The sequence below is a fragment of the Ictidomys tridecemlineatus genome, chromosome 2 (genome assembly GCF_052094955.1).
Source record: "Ictidomys tridecemlineatus isolate mIctTri1 chromosome 2, mIctTri1.hap1, whole genome shotgun sequence".
NCBI classification, from domain to species: domain Eukaryota; kingdom Metazoa; phylum Chordata; class Mammalia; order Rodentia; family Sciuridae; genus Ictidomys; species Ictidomys tridecemlineatus.
The window spans coordinates 80,759,396-80,782,047 of record NC_135478.1 but is presented as its reverse complement, the minus strand read 5'-3'; the positions used below and the strand labels follow the sequence as shown (position 1 = coordinate 80,782,047).

Sequence of the window (22,652 nt, the reverse complement as noted above, 5' to 3'; positions counted from 1 at the left end):
CTCGGGGTTGAATTTGAGCTTTATTGCAAAGAAGCGATGTGATGGGAAAAAGGAGGCCTGGGGGCTTCACTGGCTGTGAAGACGTCTGTGGTGAGGCTGGGAGCTGTTGTCCGTGTAGTCAGGTATCTTTTGCTTTTCTTCTTTCTGGGATGTATGGTTAAAGAGAATGATATGTAAAACCTTGCCTGGTCATTTCAACCAGGAAAAATAAAAATTATTTTGTTCCTACTTCCACTGAAACACCAGCCAGCCCCTTACCATCCCAATCCCAAGGCATAACAGGCCCATAGCTGCCTCCTTTATTGTTCCCTTAGCCTCTGGATGAGCTAAGCCACGGGATACTTTTCTCTTCATCCCCTTTTCTGGTGTGTTGGCAGTGTTTTAGTATACATCGGGAATGCAGAATGCAGGCAGGAAGAATTTTTTTCCCTGTAATTTATAAGCCACGTTTTATATCTACAGAATATGAAGCTCAAAAAAGTTTAGTAATTTGCCCCAGGCTGGTCAGTAAACAATCAAGCCAGGGTTCAAAACTAGTTTATTTGCTATGAAAGCCCATGCTCATTCTAGGCTGTAAAAATAATTATAACTCTCCTGTAGTGAACCCTTGAAATGGGCCAGGCACAGTGCCGAACACTTTACAGACGTTACCTGTTTATTCTTCGTATCTGTGGAGTCTTCTGCAAACCAGTTGATATTACTTTTTTAAGAGGTGAGTGACTTGCCCAGGGCTATACAGCCAGCAAAGGCAGAGCTGGAATTTTAAGTCAAGTCTCTTGCTCTTAATAATTACTCTGCACTGCTTCCCACTTCCTCAGGATGCTATGTGACATGGCTCTAGACCCTACTGGCTGGCTATATTTCAGGATTGGGGGTGGGGTGGGAATGCTGGTCTACCTCCCTCAGTTATCCCTTGAAAGACAGAATTCATTGCTCGATCCAAGAATGATGGAGTCTTTCCAGGGCCTGAATAAGCCACAAGGCCCACAGAGTGTCTTTCTTAGGTTGAGTCCACCTGTGTAGCTGGAGTTCTTTACTAATTAAGACTTAAACTGTTGCTATTTCAGGTAGCTTTGCACAAGTTGCCAAATGGGGAAGAGACTTGAAGAAGCCCTGCTCTAGGGAGTTGCAGGGAGGGAAATTGTCTGACAGAAGATCCCTGGGCCAAGTGCGGAGGGGGGGGTTGGGTTGGACCACTCCATGGGTCCAGATCTTAATCTTACTAAGGAAATCAGGCTCCCGGTTGGCTGGAGCCGGTGTGTTAAACCTTTCTCCAGATTTAATACCCCCACATCCCCCATGGAGGAAGAGAGTTGGGATTTTCCAACATTTACTGGAAAGCTTGCTGTAGCAGTGAGGGGTCGGAAAAGAGGGTGGAGCACAGAGGACTAGAACTAGCAAGTTCAAGAGTCTTCGTTTTGTTTGTTCCTAACTACTTAACATTAATAAAAAGTAACCCCACTTGCTTTTTGGCTCAGGCCTGATATTAAAGAGTTGATGTTCTGGGCTTCCTCACTGCTCCCACTTGAATCTCTGTTGCTTCCTCAAGTCGGTCCCCAACTTGCCTCCTCAGCCCTGACTTGATAGTACTCTCCCATCTAGCTCTGAGGTTTCTTCCTGCCCAGGGTGCCTGCAGAAGGGTCCTGGAAAAAGAGGTCACTTACAGATATTGCCATAGTGATTGTTCACTAGATACACTGGCCTCAGCATAGTATACAACAACCCTAGGAAAGGTAACGACTAGCCTGACTTAAAATGAGAAAACTGGCTCAGAGATCACCTGCCCAAAGTCACATAGCTGCTAAGTGGCCAAAGCAAGGACCAGAATCTGACCCTGTCTGACCCCCAAACCTGTATTCCTGTGCCATGATTTTTAAAATTTTTTGTTTTTTGATACTGGGGATTGAACCCAGGGGTGCTTTACCTCTGGGCTACATGCCCAGCCCTTGTTATTTTTTATTTTGAGACAAGGTCTTGCTAAGTTGCTTAGGACCTCAGTTGCCAAGACTGACTTCCAACTTGAGATCTTCTTGCCTCGGCCTCCCTAGTTGCTAGATGAGAGGTATACACACCATGCCCAGCATGATATACCCTTTAAAAGGAACTTTCCAAGGCTTAGTGTAGATGTTGATAACCGATGAAGGGGTTTATTATATTTGTCTTCACAAAAAGACAGTAACCTTTTAAGACTTAGTGATACAAAACTATATACAATAATAATATATTTGTAATATGTACATAAATATTTTTTAAAAATTATATGGGATATAAATTGTGAAAATCCTTTTTATCTTTACTCCTCTAGTCCTTACGAAGATAATGCAGGTGATATGTATCTCATTTTCTACGTATTTACATATACATGTACATATAGTGTTTTTAAACAAACGGCATTATGCTATACATAACCATAAGACTTAATATGTCTTAGAGAATTTATACATATAGATAGGTTGGTACATAGAGATTATCTTTAAAGGACTGCACAGTATTTTATGGTTAGATTGTAATTTACGTTACCATTTCCCTATTGTTGAACATTAAAAGAGTGCTCATTTTTTTGTTAGTACAAATTGCTGTGGTGAACATCTCATACTTGCATCTTTGTGCACATGTGTGTTTCTTTAGAATTCCTTAAAGGAATTACTAGGTCAAACAATACATGCATTTAAAAATTTGAAAGTATTCCACTTAACAAGGCTATATGAATTTTTATTCCCCAATATTTTACTATACGACTTTGGAATATGCTAGAAATTTTTTCTCGGAACAGGTGGGATATAAATAATAAATTAGTGCCCTTTTTAAAGGTTTTTTTTTTTTGTGTGTGTGTGTGTGTGTGTGTGTGTGTGAGAGAGAGAGAGAGAGAGAGAGAGTGATACTGGCCTTGCACATGCTAGGCAAGTGCTCTAGTATATCTCCAGCCTTTTTTTTTTTGGAACTAGAGATTGAACTCAGGGGCACTTAACCACTGAACCACATCTCTAGCCCCCCTTTTTGTATTTTATTTAGAGACAAGGTCTCACTAAATTGCTGGGGCTGACATTGAACTCCCAGTCCTCCTCTCTCAGCCTCCCAAGCTACTGGGATTATAGGCATGTACCACCGCACCCAGCTTTTAAATTGTATTTTGAGATAGGCTCTTGCTAAGGTGTCCAGGCTGGCCTCAAACTTCTGAATTCCTATCTCAGCCCTCTTGAGTAGCTGGAACCATAGGTATATGTTGCCAAATTAGTGCTTTTTAAAAAACAGTCCTTATCCAGGGAGTGAAGTGATTTGGGTATTGGGGAAATTACTAGCTTTCAGTCCCAGACCACAAGGTGTGCCTGCTATCCCAGCCATGACTTGCTGATTTGATACATGCCACTTTTAGGGAGGCAGCAGAAAGGACTTCACTTCTCAGTCTCCAAAGAGAAAAGCCCTGTGGATGTCTTGCTTACCTTGGCTGCACCATCTCTGGCCCCACCTGCATGGCCTGATTCGAGGCAGACTGCCTAGCTACCCTGGGACTGTCCTGGAAAATAGCGACTGTCACACCTTTTATGGTGGCTGGAGGGACTCAGACAGAGGACCAATTTGGGGTGAAAGGGAGGCCAGCCTACTGCTTCAGGTTTCCTGTGTCCAGCCCTGGAAAACCTTGGTGTTACTATTTAATGCAGTAATGTTCTATTTTCCTTTTTTCCCCAGACTGTTGGTATATGTAATTAAAAAAAAAAAATTAAAGAGTATTTTTGTAGTGCTGGAGAACTGAACCAGGGGCACTGTACCACTGAACTACATCCCTATCCTTTTTTATTTCAGACAGTCTTGCTAAGTTGCCCAGGGTGGCCTCCAACTTGCCATCCTCCTGCTTCAGCCTCCCTGTCAGCTAGAATTATAGGTGTGCACTACCACACACGACTAAATAGAGCCTTTTTACGTATCTTAGGAAGATTTGGTGAAGAAAGGTAAATTAAGCAATAACAGCTCTTAATTTTTCCTACCCCTTTAAAAAGTGAAAATTTTTTTTTCTTTTGTGTGTGTTGTGTGTTTTTTAGCCTTTTGATCTTTTATTACTCAAAGAAGCTTCATTTTTAAAATTTCACTTTCTGACTTTGCTGTGCCTTCAACACTTCACAATAATTTTCTGCTCCTCAATAACACACTTGTCAAGACACACTTGTCACTAACACACATAGCACACATGGAACCACCATAGACCCTGCTGATACGGTTTTGTTTTAGAAAATTTTATCAGAACTTTAGGTCTCACAGCACAAACCCCTTGAAGTCTGCCTGGATACACATCATATGCAGATTTTAATGCTTTCCCGACCTTCTTGGTATGAAGGTTAACAATTACCAGGGACTCAGGGCAGACTATTTTGTTAGAGATTATATTGTCTGTCAATTACTAGACCATCTCTGAATGATCTTACATTCCTGAGAGCTTCCTGCATTCAACTCCTTGGATGGCAGCCAATTTTACCTTTTTTTTTTTTTTGGTATGCTTTCTATTCTAAATACATACTGTAATCCTTCTAATCATACTTCATAGTCATAGTCACCAGAGAGAGTATAGGCCTCAACTCCCTCATATGACAGTATTTTGTTTTTTGTGTTTTTTTTCAGTTGAAGTTTTTCCCCCCCCTTCCCTTCCTGCAGTGCTGGTGATCAAACCCAGGATCGCCTTGTATATGCTGTGCAAGCACTCTATCTCTGAGCTACACCCCCAGCCTTGAGGTTGCCTTTAAATTTTAAGAGAAAATATTCTACTTTGATGTAAAGTCTGCCTTCTAGATACAGAACCTAAGATACTTTCTCATTTTTAAGAACTACACAAGCAGCCCATGAGCATATGCTTGTGATAAAAAAAGTACAGAAGTAGCTCTAAATAGTGTAAAAAGGAAATATATTCTCTTTAGTTCCTTCCAGTATTCTCCTCCCTAAAGGTAATCAAAGTTGACATTTTAATGTATATCCAGACCTCTTCCTTTACAATTACAAATACATCTACATATTCACATGCTTTTTATTTTAAAGGAATAGATTCTGTGCCTTGCTTTTCTCTCAGTATCTCTGAGATCTTCCCATCAGTCTCATTCTTTTTAACAGCTGTATAACATAGGCTCCACTTTTGTAATTTGTCAATGTAACAAATAATCCTGCAGTAAACATCTTTTGTATACACTTAGGCAAAATTCCTGGATTGGACTTGTAGGTGAAGGACTTAGTACTTTTGTCATGATCCCTAGAAAGAAAAAAACTGGGATCCAGGTAATTGTGGTTTTGGTGCTCTGAAATAAATGTGAGCTTGTGGGGAATGACCGCATGCTAAACCACCCTCTTGGCAATTCACAATCAAATAGCATATTAAAAGTTCTGGAAACTCTTCAGTAGCCACTCACTGTTGAGTGGTTTAAAAAGAGTTATTTACAAAAGAAAAGGTTTTAATTTCTCATATATTTATTAAAATCTAGAAGGGTTTGGTAAGTGTCACCTGATGCTAATTTCTCAAAAGTTAGGAAGTTGGCCACATACTGTCTCACTAAACTGGGCAGCTGGGGAGGGGGGTCAGGTTTGGACTTTGTCCAGGAACTAGGTGAGTCCTGGCAGCCCCTCCCAAGCCCCTTACATCAAGTGAGAGGGACCCAGCAAATCCCGGTGTAAGTCAGGTCTAGAAGCCAGTCATTGGCAGAGGATTGGGATTTCACTCTGGCCCAAGTTTGGCTAGTAGACACTTCACATGAGTCAAGTCCAGGCCTCCTGTACATCCAGAGTTTTGAGAAAAGGAACCACGTGGGGTATAAGAAGGCAGCCTCTCCTACCCACTTCCTCCACTAATGAAATAGTGGTTAACTGCCTAGGCTCAGAAATGTCACCTCTGTGAGGCCTTTCCCTGACACCCACCTCCTCCCCCCCCACCAACCCGACAGAATAAACCACTTCTGGGTGCTCTGGTATCACTTTTGTTGCACCTGTTACAGCCGATGCCAGGCAGTTATCTTCTAGTTCCGAGTTTCCCCGCCTGTCAGAGGAAGTATGCCACAGTCTTTCTTGACAAAGTGAGGACTCCTTCATGGACAGTGTTGTGAGACACTCTTCAGGCTTTCACTCATTTATTCAATCGTTGTGCACCTACCATGTGTCAGGCATTTGCTTAATTGCCAAGAATACAATGATAAGGCATATCCACTCCCTCATCTTTATAGTTCCTGCAGTCTCGCTCAAGGTCAGGCACAGCAGGGATTGGCATGGCAATCTAGTTAGAAAGCTTGTCTTGAAGCTGCCTCTTTGCACAGCAAACGCCATTTTAACTTACACTCAATACTAAAAACATTAACATTTTCTCAAGATGCTTTATCTACAGTTTCTAAGACAGAAATTCACTTGTAATATATATGTGTATACATATATACAAAAATTATATATGCACACACATATATATATAAAACATCTGGGAAGACTGGGGACCTGAAAGAGTGTGTGGGAGTTCTAAGGCCCCACCCACCGCCGGACAGGACCAAAGTTGGAGAGTCTTCACTGCTCCCCGCAGACCCCGCCTCCAGGGCCCCGCCCCCAGGTGCCGCCTGGCCCCGCCCCCGCTCTCCATAGTTACGGCGCTGTGGAAGCGGCGGCCATCTTGGCTGTGGAGCGATGAACGGGTCGAACCCCAAGGCTATGGCCGCGGGGTCGGCTGCGGGGCCCGGGGGGCTGGTGGCTGGCAAGGAGGAGAAGAAGAAATCGGGCGGTGGCGTCCTGAACCGGCTCAAAGCGCGGCGGCAGGCGGCCCCCCACGCGGCCGACGACGGCATCGGGGCAGCAGTCACGGAGCAGGAGCTACTGGCCCTGGACACCATCCGCCCTGAGCACGTCTTGCGCCTCAGCCGGGTCACTGAAAGTGAGTGTCGCGAGGGCCTCGCCCTCCTCGCGCGACGGGCCCCCGGCGGGTTGGTCCTCTTGGCCCGCGCGGGGGTCCGCCCAGGCCCGGACAGCCATGCAGGCCGCGCTCCCCTCTGCCCTGGCCGCGCTCACCTAGACCTGGTGGAAAAGGGCTCTCCTTGAGCTTCATCGCGTCTGGCCGAGTCCAGCGCCACCAGGCTGCCCCCTGGGTTGTCCTGGTTGAGGAAGGGTCTTCGTTCAGCTATCCGCTCCTTCTCAGCTGCTCCTTCTTATCCGACCAGGGCGGAGGTGCGGAGGTCCCCTTTGCCTGGAACCCCGCAGCATCAGCGAAATTCCCGCCTAGCCCGCCCCCCTCCCCCGCAATGAGTCTACCCCCCCCCCCCCAGCTTCCTCAGTCCTCTGCCAGGCCAGAGTCCCTACCTGCTTTCTCCTCCTGCCCCTCTTCTCCAGCCCCCTGACAGCCCTTCCCCCATTCCAGCCTGTCGTGGCCCCCCTTCTCCTCTAGGTCCCAAGCGTTCCCCTTTGTGTGCAGGTAGGCTTTTCCTTGGCATTTCATATAAATTTAAAAACTGCCACAGAAAAATAAAGTTTCAGTATATGTGCAGATTCCTATATGTGAATCTTACTCTTTTTTAAAAACAAAATTATTTTTTTTAGTTGTAGTTGGACACAATACTTTTATTTATTTTTTATGTGGTGCTGAGGCTTGAACCCAGGGCCTCGTACATGCAAGGAGATCACTCTGTCGCTGAGCCACAACTCCAGCCCCGTTAATCTTAATCTTGATATTTTTTTTTCCAGTGAATTAAGAATTGTCAAGATTTCAGAATTCAAAAAAAATTTTTTTGCATAAGGTATTTTCATTTGTATAAGAAAGAGTGGGAAGAAATAGAATTGTCCCTCTCTCCCTCCACCTCTGTCAAGCCAAGCTATGACTTGACACCTTTTCCCTTGCTGTTGTTTCCCCCAGGAGTTTACAGTCACCAGGTTAGGCCTCATTTGCCCTGTCCACCACGACGGCACCCGCCCCACCGCAGCAGACTTGTAACCTTGCTGCCAGGAAGGATGCCCTGGTAGTCACTGAATTGCTGTGGTCAGCTCAGGGCTGCTCAGGAGTACCTCAGGTTGCTACTGGAGCTCCAGTGTTTTGGGAATGGGAGTTTGGAGAAGGTGGTCTTGATCCCTTATGAAAGGAAATCCTCTACTCCCTAAATAGTTTTAACTTGGGTATTTTGATGTCCCCATTTTCTATCACAGTTGGAGTTGGAACTGTCCTTTACATGCCTCTACAGTATGGCTGTTTGGTTTCATTTAAACAATGAAAAGCTGCTTTTGTTCTAAGTCTTCATTTGAGGCTTTAAAAGTACAGAAATGCTCAGCACCTGATCACTTTAACCTCACATTTGCTCCTGACACCAAAGGTGACTTTGGTCATTCTAATGCCTGGCCCTAAGCAGTATTCACTGGGCACACAGGTCCCATTTGGGGGCTTGGGAATTTTGGTGTCATTGCCCAAAAACCTGTGTCTACTGCTCCTTGGAGAAAGTCACAGGTCAGAGCTTGGTGACCTCTGAATTCTGTTCCTCTTCTTAGAGTCTCATCTGTTCTGTCTTGCAAGTTATTTATTGAGTACCCCCTAAAAGTACAGAACCAATGTCAGCCTGTTTGGGAGTTGAGAATCATCAGTGGCTCTCAAGTTTGCATTCTACTGGAGACAGCTTATTAAATGTGAAACAATAACAAGCAATCTACAATAAAGTCGTAATGAGTTGAAATGAGTCGCAGAGAAGATGCTGTTAGGAGTTGTAGAAACAAATCAATGAAATTTTCTATGACCAAAACTCTTGGTTAAATCCTCAGGTCATTGTAGGCTATGCTTCACTTTGACTAATGCTGTCATTGCCAATTTATCCTACTCTGTTGTATGTATGTATAGCCTACTGTGTGATGTTGTGTAGTCTACGAATTGAGAACAATTTTTACATTTTTAAAGTGGTTGAAATATATTTTTAAAATATAGTGACATAAACTTATATAAAATTTGTCAGTATTCATAGGTACAGTTTTAATAGATGCATACTCCTTCATTTGCTTATTGTCCATAGATGTTTTTGTACAGAGTTGAGTAGTTATGGCAGAGTCCATGTGAACATAAACCCTAAATTATTTATAATGTGTCCTTTTACGGGAAAGTTTACTGATCCCTGCCTTCTTACACTCATGGTTGGCAAACATGCATTGTATTGTCTGTTAAAGCAGTATAAATATTGTCAAATTTTTTTCTAAAAATGGTTTCTAAAAAAATCTTTTCTAATGTTGTGGTATCCAAGCTGATAGATATGGCAGAGTTATAGGTGTTTCCAAAGAAAACCATTCTTTCTATCCCTGTTCCTAGAAGTTTCATCCAAACTGAGTCCTCTTTTTTTATTGGGTCTCCTGATTCTGTCCATACAACTTTTGCTTATGATAATACAAGAGGATGTTTGGGGAAGTATTTTAAGTAAATTACGTAGGAAAAAATCCCTGAGTTTAAGCTAAGTACAATGGTGTACGCCTGTAATCCCAGTGGCTGGGGAGGCTGAGGCAGGAGGATCTGGAGTTCAAAGCCAGCCTTAGCAAAGGCAAGTTGCTAAGCAACTCAATGAGACCCTGTCTCTAAATAAAATACAATATAGGGCTGGAAATAGGCTCAGTGGTCACGCCCCTGAGTGCCCCTGAGTTAATCCCGGTACAAAAAAAAAAAAAAAAAAAATCCCTGGTTTGCTTCAAAACATGTGAAATAAGTGGTAGTTTTGGATGATTATTTAATAGCATTGGTCTCTTTCTCATTTTTTAGATTACTTGTGTAAACCTGAAGACAACATCTACAGTATTGATTTCACTCGCTTCAAAATTCGAGATTTGGAGACGGGGACAGTGCTTTTTGAAATTGCCAAACCTTGCGTTTCAGGTAGGCTTCAAAATTGTAGGGATCCCTTGACAGTTTGAAGAAAAGTTTGAAACAGAAGTTTGAACAGAAATTTGAAAAGTTGAATATTTGTGTGCCTTTGCTTCCTGTGCTTTGGACTCCAGTGTTCCACTTTTGGAACCTCTTCAGGCATGTCAGTTGAAGCTGCATTAAGAGGCTGATGTCTGAGTATCAACTCTTGGTCACTGCCACATTTTTCTGTACATCACCTTATCTAGTCCTCACGCCTCTGTGAGGAGTTCTTACTATCCCTATTTTATAGAAAAGGATCTGAGACCCAGAATTTTCTGGGACACTTTACTAAGGTCCTGTACTCTTTCATTATATCACTTCTGATTAGGAAAGAAATCCTTGAAATTAAACTCTAATCAGGAAAATTCATTGAACCTTGAGGCCCCTTGAAGGAGGATACTGAGGATTCCAGTCTAGACCACAAGGCAGTTTCACCCCGGTCTTCTCATTTGTCTTTATAAATAGTACCTTGCATTTCTCAGGAATTTCTCATTTGGATTTTTTTCCGCCTTTTCTTTTTGGTGCTGATGCTAGGAATCAAAACCTTGCATCACACACACTTTGCAAGTACTTTACTGCTGAGGTATTCCCCCAGCCCTTGGATTTGTGTGTATGTGTGATTTTGGGGATCGAACCTGGTGCTCTACAACTGAGCTACACCACTAACTCTTTTTTATTTTTATTTTGAGACAGTAATTTGCTAAGTTGCTGAGGCTTGCCTTGAATTTGTGATTCTTCTGCTTCAGCCTCCCAAGTGGCTGGGATTACAGACTTATACTACTATGCTCGAGATATATATAAAACCAGGGATTGGATTCGGGTGCTTAACACTGAGACACACCCCAGCCTTTAAAAAAAATTTTAAATTTTGAGACAGAGTCTCACTGAGAGGACCTCACTAAGTTGCTGAGGCTGGCCTTGAACTTGTGATCCTTCTGCTTCAGCCTCCTGAGTAGCTGGGATTTCAGGAATTTGCTACCACACCCGGCGAGACTTTTTTTAAACACAAGTTTATTCTTAAATTTACAACAAGTTCTAAGATAACACTTCATCCTAGCAATAGGTGGCAAAAGATGTTATGGAAGAGAATCCAGATGTTTAAATAGGAAGAAACCAAGGGTCATCACCTCAGGCACAAGGAACAGCTTACTTTTGCTGTATTTCTTCATTCTATCCATGGCCAGAGGCTCCTGCTTTTAGCTGCTTGAGTTTCCTCTGCTCCTCTTTTTATTTCTTTTTGAAGGCCTTGTTTTTCTCATCTCTGTCTGCATGCCACCTTCATAGACAGATGTAGCACCTGCCACTTCTCCCCCATATCCTGCCATTAGCAATCTTTGTTTGGGTTTTAATCTTCATCATTTTTTGAAAGAACAGACCCATGAATTCATCCACTTGAGATTCTTTAAATTAGCCTTCAATAAACCTTTCCTGTGCTTGTGATGCAGTTCTAGGGTGATTCATTTCTGGTCAGGGGACCACGTAAGCCTCAGAGCACGTTACTGGAGATTTAGCGCCCTCTGGAGTTTGTTGTTTATTAGAACATGGTCACACATACTATATAGTATCAACCATGATCTGTAATTATAACTTGTTTTGCAAGGTTTTTCTCATTTGATTGATTTGCTAGTTGAAAGAAACTTTGAACTTAGTAAGGCAAATATTAGTATCCCAGAGTCAAGAGACTTTCCTAGGGTGATTTTCCAGTCACCTGATCTCATGATAGAGTGTTTGCCAAGTATAGAGGAGGCCCTAGGTTTGATCCCCAGCACTGGGGAAAAAAAAATAAGATTTTCCTGAGAAAGTCTCAGCTTGGATTGGTTACAAAGCCACAAGTTTGAGGCCAGCCTGAGAAACTTAAAGAGATCTTGAATCAAAATAAAGTAAAAAGGACTGGGGATTTATATCAATGGTAGAGCATTCCTGGTTCAATCCCCAGTAACAACAACAACAAAAACTGATCAGTGGTAGTCACTGTTAATTGCATTTATTCTCCAGTATGGTTAAAGAAGGCTGGGGATGTGGCTCAGTAGTAGAGTGCTTGCCTAGCATATATGAGGCCTTTGGTTCCATCCACAGTATCACAAAAAACAACAACAACAACAAAAAAAACTGTAGCCCAATGGCCAAATCCAATCAGTATGGTTAAAGAAGTCTGGACAATTGTCTGAATGAATGGAAAGTGTAAATTTAGATCCCCAAGGTAGGCACACCTCTGGCTAGTTCCCTTGCAAATTGAACCCTGGCTCACTCCTATCAGAATCTAATGCTGACCAGGGCAACTGAAAGTTCAGACTTATAAATTCTATCTTCCTGAGTCTGTGGTGTTGTCATCCCTAAGGCACATGTCCCAATACTTAGGACATTTCAGGAATCCCAGGATTATTGCAGGTGTGTGGATCTGGATTAGATGGGGCTCAGAGTAGTCATTTCCATACAAAACTCAATTGTCTCAAAAAGGTGAATTGCAGCCGGGTGCACACCTATAATCCCAGCAGCTGGGGAGGCTGAGACAGGAGAAGTGTGAGTGCAAAGCCAGCATCAGCAACAGCAAGGTGCTAAGCAACTCTGTAAGACCCTGACTCTAAATAAAATACAAAATAGGGCTGGGGATGTGGCTCAGTGGTCGAGTGTCCCTGAGTTCAATTCCTGGTCCAAAAAAAAAAAAAAGATGAGTTGCAAAGTATCTGGATTTCCAACCTCCCTAGTCTTTACATTTAAGAATCTTGATTCACTTAGAATATCCTCATACTGAATCAGGGCTTTCCTGTAACACTTGTTCTGATGAATTTGAATCCCTGAGATTTGGCTTGACTCTTTGAATCATATAAGAACAGCCAGGGTTCTTACCCTAGACACGAACTCCTGCTCAGCCTGGTTGCTCAGTGCTCTCGGGATGTCACAAGAGATATTTGATGCTAAAAGAACCCAAGGTCAATGTAGACTGGAGAAAATATCCTTACTGGACACTGGAGGCACTAACTCCTTATTCTACAATTTGTTTTACAAATCTTCTCTTCAGGAATGTACTAGGCCAGAGACCAGCATTAACTTTGTGAGGTCTCACACATTGGTTCATTGCCCATATGCTTCACCCTTTCCTAGGTGGTCAGAGGGTTGGGTCTGGAATGGCCTGGAGTAGACATCAGTCCAAGGAAGTGCAGTACCTCAAGGCTGTAGGTCAGTGTCTTCCATTCAAATAACAATTATTTGTAGTGGTTTGTCTTTGCTGCCTGTCAGAAATGTTTGTATTGTTTAAAGGAAATCTAATCTATTTTCATCTTTTGCAGTATTATCCTTTTGGTTAGTGACTAGAAGTTTAACTTGGTCAACAGCAGACCTGGGTGCATAATATAGCCTGTATCAGGGGCCTAGTACCCAGCCTGTGTTTATTCTCAGGATATGGCTCAAGCCTCTAAATTAAACACAAAGAGCTTAGTATTTAAGAATAGTCATATGGACCTGGAATCAAATCCCTGCTCCCTCTATTTACTATTTGGGGACTTTGAAATATTCCTTATTCTCTCTTAACTTGAGCTTCCTTGTGTGAAATGGAAACAGTAGCACCTTAGAGAGCTGCTGTGAAGAGTCACTGTAGGACTCAGCTTTCAGCAAGTGTGCAGTCAGTGTTAGTGTGTTAGCTGGTTGTTGTGCTTTGTGGGCTTGTGGGGCCCAGGGAGTGCACTCAAGATTCTGTGTGTTCTTTCAGACCAGGAGGAAGATGAGGAGGAGGAAGGTGGAGATGTGGACATCACTGCAGGACGCTTTGTTCGATATCAGTTCACACCAGCATTTCTCCGCCTCCGGACAGTCGGCGCCACGTGAGTACCGTTGTTTCCTGAAGGAAGAACATTCTGCTAATCCCAGGGAAGAATGTTCTTGGCTCTCTTCTTTAGAGGAGGGAGGAGGCAAAGTGGGACTCACAGAGATTTATTTTGCAGGGTGGAGTTCACAGTGGGAGACAAACCTGTGTCAAACTTCCGTATGATAGAACGGCACTATTTCCGAGAACGCTTACTGAAGAACTTTGACTTTGATTTTGGCTTCTGCATTCCCAGCAGTAGGAACACTTGTGAACATATCTATGAATTTCCCCAGCTTTCAGAGGACGTCAGTAAGTATTCCCTGACTCTTAAAGCATTTGGATTCTAAGGGCTGCAAGAAATGAACCTTGAAAACCCCATCTGGTCCAGTAGACTTGTTTTGTAGTGAAGGGCAGTGGTGACATGATGTATGTAAACCTGATCTCAGGTTTCTAATTTCCTACTGCTCCTGTCTTTTGTGTCAAATTCTGACTCTGCTTGTGGAGCAACAAAGGTTGTAATATTATAGGCCATCCTTTTTAGGCCTGTGTGGGAAAGAGAGTGACTAAGGGTTACTAAGGTGCCCATCACTGGGACTCCAATTAGATACAACAACTTTCCTCTTCACTGTTGGTTATGGCTTCCATGGCGTCCTAGTCATTGATCCTTTACTTTTTCTGTAATCAGAGCCAGATGTGAAACTGCAGGCTAAAGAGAATCAAAGGCTTGAGGACACTTCTTTCTTATTCTCCAAAATTCGAGGGTTGATAAAGAAACTGTTAGAATAGACCCAGTGGGAGCCAGGGAGGTTTTTGAGCAAAAGAAGGGCGATGATAAAAGCATGTTTTAGGAAAAAGAGTCCTGCAGTTACATGAAGGAGGAACTGGGGAAGGTACCAGAGGGAGCTGCTTATATATCCCAGGCAAGGGAAGATACAAACTGAACTAGAGGTAAAGAATTGGCTCTGTCAGCATCTAACACTTAGATTTAGCTATCTCTGATTAGCATCCTTGGCTAGTCATTCAGAGAAATAGCTTTAGAACATATAAGTGGGCTGGGCATGGTGGCACACCTCTGTAATCCCAATTACTGGGGAGGCTAAGGCAGGAGGATCACAAGTTCAAGGCCCACCTAGGAAACTTAGTGAGACTTGTCTCAAGATAAAAAATGAAGAAGGAATGACGATGTAGCACAGTAGTAGAGCACCTCTGGGTTAAGTCCCCAGTACTAGACAGACAGACAGACACACAAAATTATGTGGATGTAAGTGGAATCCTGTGAATAGTGATGGCCTTTGACCTTTAGTTACATTGTGGGGAAGGATCCACATACACTGACTAGTTTTCTCAGAACCACAAGTCCTTAAAGATTTCATATTCTGAAAATCAGGTACTTTTACTCGTGTGATGATACTGTTCCCAGGTAAAATAAGGATTGCTGAGATGTGGGAAGGGTGTTTATAATAGCATTTAGTTCTTCCTGAGTCTCTTTCCCCAAGCTGGGCTGGAGTATGTCCATACTAGGAAAAAGAGAGTATAGATAGAATTAAAAGTTTTACCTGTGAAGCCAAATAAGCCACAAGAGTTTAGAAGTCAGTAATATGAGTGTAGCTAGGTGTGGTTGTGCATGTCTGTAATCCCAGTGACTCAGGAGCCTCAGACAGGAGGATCACAAGTTCAAGGCCAGCCTCAGCAAATTAGCAAGGCCCTAAGCAACTTAGTGAGACCCTGTCTTCAAAATAAAAAAAGGACTGGGGGTATAGCTTAGTGGTAAAGCACCCCTGTGTTAAATCCCTAGAATAATAATAGTAAGTATGTAAACCAGATACCTTTGGCCTAGATAAGTTCAAAGAACTTTAAAGAATCAGTGTCACACACAAAAAATTAGTGTCACCTTTTGAAAATTGTGGTGAGCAATCATATTTCTTCCAGAGGACTCAAGGTGGCATGTAATCTCTAATTCAAAACCGATCAGCCTTGTGCCGGGGTTGTGATTCAGTGGTAAAGCACTTGCTAGCATGAATGATGCACTAGGTTTGATTCTGCATTGCATATAAATAAATAAAATAAAAGTCCATTGACAACTTAAAAAAAAAAAAAACTGATCAGCCTTGGTGTGCACAGTGGTGCAATGCCTATGATCCCAGCAACTCAGGAGAGTGAGGCATGAGGATCACAAGTTCAAGATTGGCCTCAGCAATTTAGCAAGGCCCTAAGCAACTCAACGAGACCCTGTCTCTAAATAAATACAAAAGAGGGCTGGAGAACTGGCTTAATGGTCAAGTGCTCCTGAGTTCAATCCCCAATCTCTACCCCACCCCGCAAAAAAGAGAAAAGGGCTTGGGATATAGCTCAGTGGCAAAGTGCTTCTCGGTTCAGTTCACTAAAACAAACAAAAAATGGATCAGCCTTGCATGGTGGCACGTACTTATAATCCCAAGTACTTGGGAAGCTGAGAGAGGAGGATCATAAGTTTGAGGCCAGCCTGGGAAATTTAAAGAGACCTTGTTTCAAAATAAAATAAAAAGACTGGGAATTTAAATCAGTGGTAGAACATTTCTGGTTCAATCCCCAGTAACAAAACCCTCCTCCACAAACCATAAAACTGATCAGTGATAGTCATTGTCAATTGCATTTATTCTCCAGTATGGTTAAAGAGGGCTAGGGATATGGCTCAATGGTAGAGTGCTCCCTAGCCTGCGTGTGGCCCTCGGTTCGATCCCTAGTACCACACAAACAAAACAAAGTAGCCCAATGGTCAAATCCAATCAGTATGGTTGAAGAGGTCTGGGCAATTGTCTGAACAAGTGAAAGGTGTAAATTTAGATCCCAAGGCAGGCACACCTCTGGCTAGTTCACTTGCAAGTTGATTCCTTCGCTGTCTCTGAGGAAGGCTGACACTCATTCACATATAGGCTTCCTTTAGTTGTCAGGAGTACCCATAGGAAGTGAGCGCAGTGAGGCATGGCTTTCTGGATTTGCCCCATAATGTCTAGAGGTGGGCAGCAGATCAGAAGCCAGGGTTTGCTTGGGTCAGCAGAAAGCACTGGATAAATAAGTAGCTGTGGTCTTTTGGCAAGAGGGTAAGTACATTTCCCAGTGCATTAACTAGAAGAATCCAGGCTGGGGATAACTGAGGAGTTGACTGCTTCTTTATGTTAAAGTAGAAATTACGTTCAGTTTGGGGACTCTCTGGTCTCCCCAGCTCCAAGAACTGGCTCCCTCTGTTCTGACCGTGTTATTCTCAAAGTATACTCACATTTTCTAGAAGTGTTGGCTTGTGGATTTGGGGAGGATACTGAGTTTTGGTGCTTAACTGTGGGGCAAGCTCACATCTGCTTTTTTCCTTTCCCCCCGACTTGCAGTTCGTCTGATGATTGAAAACCCGTATGAGACCCGCTCCGACAGTTTCTACTTTGTGGACAACAAGCTGATAATGCACAACAAGGCTGATTATGCCTATAATGGAGGCCAGTAATTGCTAAGGAGTGGACAAGGAAGGTGCTTTTACTGCAGCCATGTAGTCCTGGCACACAGGGGGGATCGAGGCTGCTCTTTGTCAACACAGCTGGAACCTGGCCCAGGAAGCCAAGGTTGGGGTAGCAGTTTCCTGTGCTCCAGGGAAGTGCCAAACAGTGCTGTGTTTTCTTCCCTAATTTTTTTCCCTTCCCTCTAGGTCACAGAGGCATTATAGTAAAGTAAGATTAGAATAGGGCTCTTGGAATCCAGATAAAAAAGGAAGTTTATTTTCATGTAATTCTAGCTGTCTGCTGCTTGTCCTGACAACCTCAGTCTCTCCAGGCACAAGTGCGTGGGTGAGAAGGCTCTGGCTGGGCCGGCCTGTGGGTTAGCAGTCCATCTTGAGGTCTCTGGGTGCTGGGGGTAGCTGAAAGGTAGGCTTCTTCTGTTCACTTCAGGCCATCAACACAGCCTGCCCTCACCCGTCATCTAAATCAGCTGGAAGAAACCTGAAAGGCAATAGAGGGGAGAGGTGGGGTGCTGAGCACTGGGGCACTGGGGACAGGAGATGCTGCCAAACTGAAGGATCCATTTTTTAGAGAGGCCTGCTTGTCTGTCCAACTACAGGATTTTCAGCCAGTCCTCCTGGAGATGGACCAAGGTTTCAGCCTGGCAGTGCCTTCTCCTTCTGGGATAGATGAGCTTGCTCTGCCTCTCCTGACTCTTCATTCTGAATATCTCCTGGAGTAAAATGTGTCAGTTTTGCTCCTGGAGCATAGTATCTCGAGGCCAGAGCAGGCCTCCTTTTATTTTAATTTTTTATTTTTACACTTTAGAGAAGTTTTTACAAAATGTTGGTGGTATTCCCAGCACATGTGATGTGTGGTTAGACTTCTGATAGTATTGATCAGCTTCCCGGGGCTAATCTGGCTCATGTAGCATGAGGTAATTACAAACCAGCAGCTACTTTAAAGAGAGAGTTGGTTTTCTCAACACAGTGTAGCCGGGAAGGTTTGCTTTGGGTGGGGATTTGCCTCCAAAACTCATTGTGGATTTCTTATTTAGGGTTTTCCCAGCTGCCTTTCTAATGAAGTAGTTTCTGGGACCATCTGTCAAGTCAGACTTAAGTAATGAGTATTCTGATCCTTCAAGCTGCTAGTTGGAATTGTTTGGGGTATTTGGAAAGGGTGACAATAGGCCAGGGTAGCCTGTCAAAGTGATATGTTCTCAAAATAGCTTCCTTGCACTTCCTGTGGGCTGCTTGTGTCCTCAGACCCTCATTGGACAGACCCCCCACTTCCTTAGCTCCTTATGGTTGTCTCTGTGGGTGACTAGGTGCTCAACTCAGACTCCATGACCCTCTGCTGTGGGTAGGGTCCATTTAGTATTGATAGAAGGTATCAATAGCAAGGGACCAAGTGGAGTGAGTCACTGTGAGACATCGAAGTGAGTACCTGTGATAGGAACTGCGTCCCACAGTGATTAGGAAAAAACCACATGGGGCCAGGAAAAGAAGGGCCAGCTCTTTGCCCCAGAAGGCCCTGTGGCCAGTTTTGCTCCCTGTTGGGCTTCTAGAGCATGAGAGGCCTTGAACCCTGGCCCAGTGCTTAGTACCTGGCTGAAGAATCAGCGATACCCCATACTGGCAGCTTTCTCACTGAGGAGGCCCTTGAGTACCCTGTGTGCTGGCACTGGATTCACCCACTGAGGGAGGGAAGAGATCTTGCGCCCTGCAGCATGGGTGCTTCTTCACCAAATTGGTGAAACTCAGAACTGGAGTCACTTCCAAATCCAGGTGCCTTAAGTGTGGCTGTGTCCCATATGCTGCTGGGGAAAGCTGCATCGCCACCATTCCCTCCTCCTCACCTGCGGACAGACATCAGCACTGTCTTAACCTTCTCTTTCTATTTGTGGTTCCTCTAACGGGATTTGTGTGTTCCTGGCAAGCTTCCGAACACTCCCTTCTCTCTGTAACAAAAGCCCAATTGGGAGAGTTTCTGCCACCTGAAATTTAAATATTGACTAGGATATGCTTTCTGGAGCTGCCCAGAGCTCTGATGAACAGAGTGTGTCTTAAAAGATGTTTCCCAGGGCAGACACTCTCCTGTGCGCTAAGGGGCTCTCTTACCTGCCCTGTTAGTTTTTGCTAGGAAGAGTACCTGGAGGATGGAGAAGATGGGCACCCTGGCTTGAGTAGTGCTGTATCCCCTTCCCTTTTAGCTTGCCTTAGTCTCACTGGAGACCATTTTGAGACCAAGTGCTCACCTGTGCCCAGCAGGACAGGAATTTGCCATCTTCTCCTGAAAGCCCAGAGTTCTGTCTGGGGCTCTCAGGAGTCCTGTGTCTAGCTGCTCAGGAAATCTCAAGAAGCATTACCACTCTGAGTGTTAACTGAAATGAATTACAAATTTAAACGTTTATACCTGAATCCAGGAGGGAATTGGAAGTCATGCTTTCTCTGAGAGTAGATGAACCCGTCCGAAGTAGAGCCAGGAGGCTGTGCTAAGGAATCTGGACTGTTGATAGCGGTTTTCTGGTACGTGACATAATACGAGGGAACAAAACAATCTCCATGCAGGGGAGCCCATGCCCTCTGTGAAGAGCTGGCATCAGAGGCAGCTCCTGGAGAGAGCTCACTCCAGCAACCCACTTGGGACAGGGCTTCTGCCTCGTCCCTCTGTCCCCTGTCCCTCTGTCTTGGAATCCCTAGAGAGGGCCTCTCCTTTCCTGTACAGACTTCAGGCTAAGTTGCCCTCCTGGGAAGATTCTATGGAAGATTCTGGTTTCATTACATGTTCTAAAGTGTACAACTAGAAGTAATTTGGGGCTTAAGAAAGCTGTCATCTCTTTTGTTAGCTCAAAGTTGTCTTGTGGAGAAAAGATTCTCCAGGGGCATGGACTTCCTGAAGAGCCTGAGGCTTTGACACCTGATTTCTGAAACCTAGGGACAGTGGCTTCAGATGTCTGCTAATGACCATAGAAACGTCAGTGATTGGTAATCTTCAACTTAATTTTTCAGTGGAAGTAGAGCCCATTTCTGGACTGGATTAATAGATTGTGTCTAAGGTGCAGACTCAGTGAGTTTGCAGTTAGTGTGTTCTGCCAACATGGTGAACTCCCAGGGTATTTTTTTTTTCTTCTTCTTTCTAAAGTCACTTTCTTCTGGTGACCAATGTCACCATGATATCGGTAGTTGTTTGGGAATGGGAACAGTGTGTCTTAAGAATGACCGCATAGATCCTTGTCAGTGCACAGGATTCCTGTTGAAGAGGTGCTGCCATACCTAGTGTAGGAGCCTAGTCGTTGAACCATCTTATTACATTCCGTGTCACAGAACCTCCTAGCCACAATAAGGATCTGATGGAGATGGATTTACCCTTACAAAGTATCATGTAAAGTCATTAAAATTGTGAAAGTCTATTTTTTTCCTTGTAAATCTATTTTTCACAGAATATAAGAAACGTCAATGACCTGATCTGTCCTTCCTCCTCTTCCTCACTTCACCCGAGATCCTCATTCCTGTTTGTATTGTTTTTGTGTCCAAAGTAAACTAGGTGACTTATTTGTATAAAATGTTATTTTGTCACAGAGACAATAATTAAAGAAAGATTTTCAGAGTACCTCCACCCTGTCTTATCTCCTGACTGGGCCCTGGGCATTGCTGGGGTGCTGGGGTGGGGCAGGGGCGATTTCCAGATTTCTCTTCTCTTGGTTATTACATGGGCTTTCTTTGAGTGAGCATAGCTGATTTCTAGAGTGATAGGGGACAGTATGTGCTTTGGTTGAATGATTTTGCTTTGTTTTCCAGGGTGCTTTGAGAATTGAAAATTTGCATACACGTTTTAAAGACAGGCTTTTTCAGGTATATTCAACAGTAAAATTCACCTCAAGAACACAGTCTGGGGACTGGGGTTGTGGCTTAGCAGTAGAGCCCTAGCCTAGCACGTGTGCAGCCCTGGGTTCAATCCTCAGCACCACATAAAAATAAATAAAAATAAAGATATTGTGTCCAATTACAACTAAAAGCAATATTTTTTAAAAAAAAGAATATAGTATGATGCATTTTGACAAAGGTAGTCTTACTGTCCCCACCAGTTTTGATACAGGATATTTTCATCACACCCACTCCAGAGCTTAACCTTGAGTTCTGCATGTTTGAAGGCAGTTCTTTCCCCCTGTCTCAACCTCTTGTAATCAGTCTGATTCTGTCTCTATTGGAAAACGTGTGTGTGTGTGTGTGTGTGTGTGTGTGTGTGTGTGTGTATTTTTGCTACTAGGAGTTTAAAGATGGGTACTATACCACTGAACTACAGTCCTAGTCTTTTTAAATTTTGAGACAGGGTCTTGCTAAGTTATGTAGGCTGGTCTCAAGCTTGCAATCCTCCTGACTCAGCTTCCCAAGTCATTGGGATTACAGATTTGTGCCACCACTCCCAGCAGAAAACAGAAAATTTTCTCTCTTTTTATTTATTTTTATGTGGTGCTGAGGCTCGAACCCAGTGCCTCAGATGTGCTAGGCAAGTGTTCTACCACTGAGCTACAACCCCAGCCCTCGTATATTTTAATATAAAGCTCATCTATATTTATTGTCACAGCCAATATAATTTTAAAATAAGAGGCTGGGGACATAGCTCAGGGGTAGAATGTGCAGCACAAGACCCTGGGTTCAGTTCCTATCAATAATAAATAATTAAGGATTTGGTTTAGATGGTCGGGGACACCTGAAGCAATTGTTGCCCTCTGCTCACAAACATAATTCTTTTTTCCTTTTTCTCCTGTTTTTTTTTTTCCTTCTACCCTGGGGCTTGTGCCTAGGTGGGTAGGATGACTGGAAGATAAAGAAAACCTCAGTGTTTGTCAATGACAGTCGTTTGATTTTAAAGCACTATGGATCCTCAGCACCACATACAAACAAAGATGTTGTGTCCGCTGATAAAATAAAAAAATAAATCAATATTAAAAAAAAATAAAATAAAGCACTATGGATTGAGAGACTTTTTTTGTTTTGTTTTGTTTGCACTGGGGACTAAACCCAGAGGCTCTCAACCACTGAACCACATCCTCAGCACTTTGTATTAAAAAAAAAAAAAAAAATAGGGGGCTGGGGTTGTGGCTCAGCAGTAGAGCACTTGTCTGGCACTGCAGGGCCCTGGGTTCGATACAAATCAATAAAATTAAAGGTATTGTGCCCAATTACAACTAAAAAATAAATATAAAAAATTTTAGGTGCACACAATATCTTTATTTCATTTTTATGTGGTGTTGAGGTTCGAACCCAGTACCTCATGTGTGCTAGGCAAGGGCCCTACTACTGAGCCACAACCCCAGTCCTACACTTTTTGAGACAGGCCCTAACACTCTCTTAAGTGTGTTAGGGCCTCACTAAGTTGCTGAAGCTGGCTTTGAACTTGTGATCTTCCTTCTGCTTTAGCCTCCAGAGTCACTGGGATTACAGGTGTATGCCACAGTGCCCAGTGGGAGACTTGCATTTTTTTAAATTCATTTTTTAAAAATAAAATGTTAAATACTAAG

General features: G+C 43.4%; 1 protein-coding gene and 1 long non-coding RNA gene across 4 annotated transcripts; one reads left to right on the top strand and one right to left on the bottom strand.

Annotated features, from left to right (window-relative positions):
• Position 1: 1 nt before the first annotated feature.
• On the bottom strand, positions 2 to 7,230 carry LOC120891295 (uncharacterized). Its single transcript, XR_005735673.2, has 2 exons — positions 7,015 to 7,230; positions 2 to 144 (listed from the first exon to the last, which is right to left on the bottom strand). It is a non-coding gene; the product is annotated as an uncharacterized LOC120891295 (long non-coding RNA).
• Unc119b (unc-119 lipid binding chaperone B) lies at positions 6,581 to 20,740 on the top strand. Of its 3 annotated transcripts, XM_013363572.4 has the most exons (6): positions 6,581 to 6,880; positions 9,719 to 9,832; positions 12,965 to 13,039; positions 13,569 to 13,680; positions 13,801 to 13,973; positions 17,027 to 20,740. In XM_013363572.4, the coding sequence occupies exons 1-6, from the start codon at positions 6,637 to 6,639 to the stop codon at positions 17,137 to 17,139; spliced, it is 831 nt and encodes a 276-aa protein (XP_013219026.2). In that variant the 5' UTR covers positions 6,581 to 6,636; the 3' UTR covers positions 17,140 to 20,740. The 3 variants fall into 3 exon arrangements, with proteins under 3 accessions (XP_013219026.2, XP_077895119.1, XP_005336855.2); XM_005336798.5 differs by lacking the exon at positions 12,965 to 13,039 and having other exon boundaries at positions 6,582 to 6,880; XM_078038993.1 differs by lacking the exons at positions 9,719 to 9,832; positions 12,965 to 13,039.
• Positions 20,741 to 22,652: the final 1,912 nt, after the last annotated feature.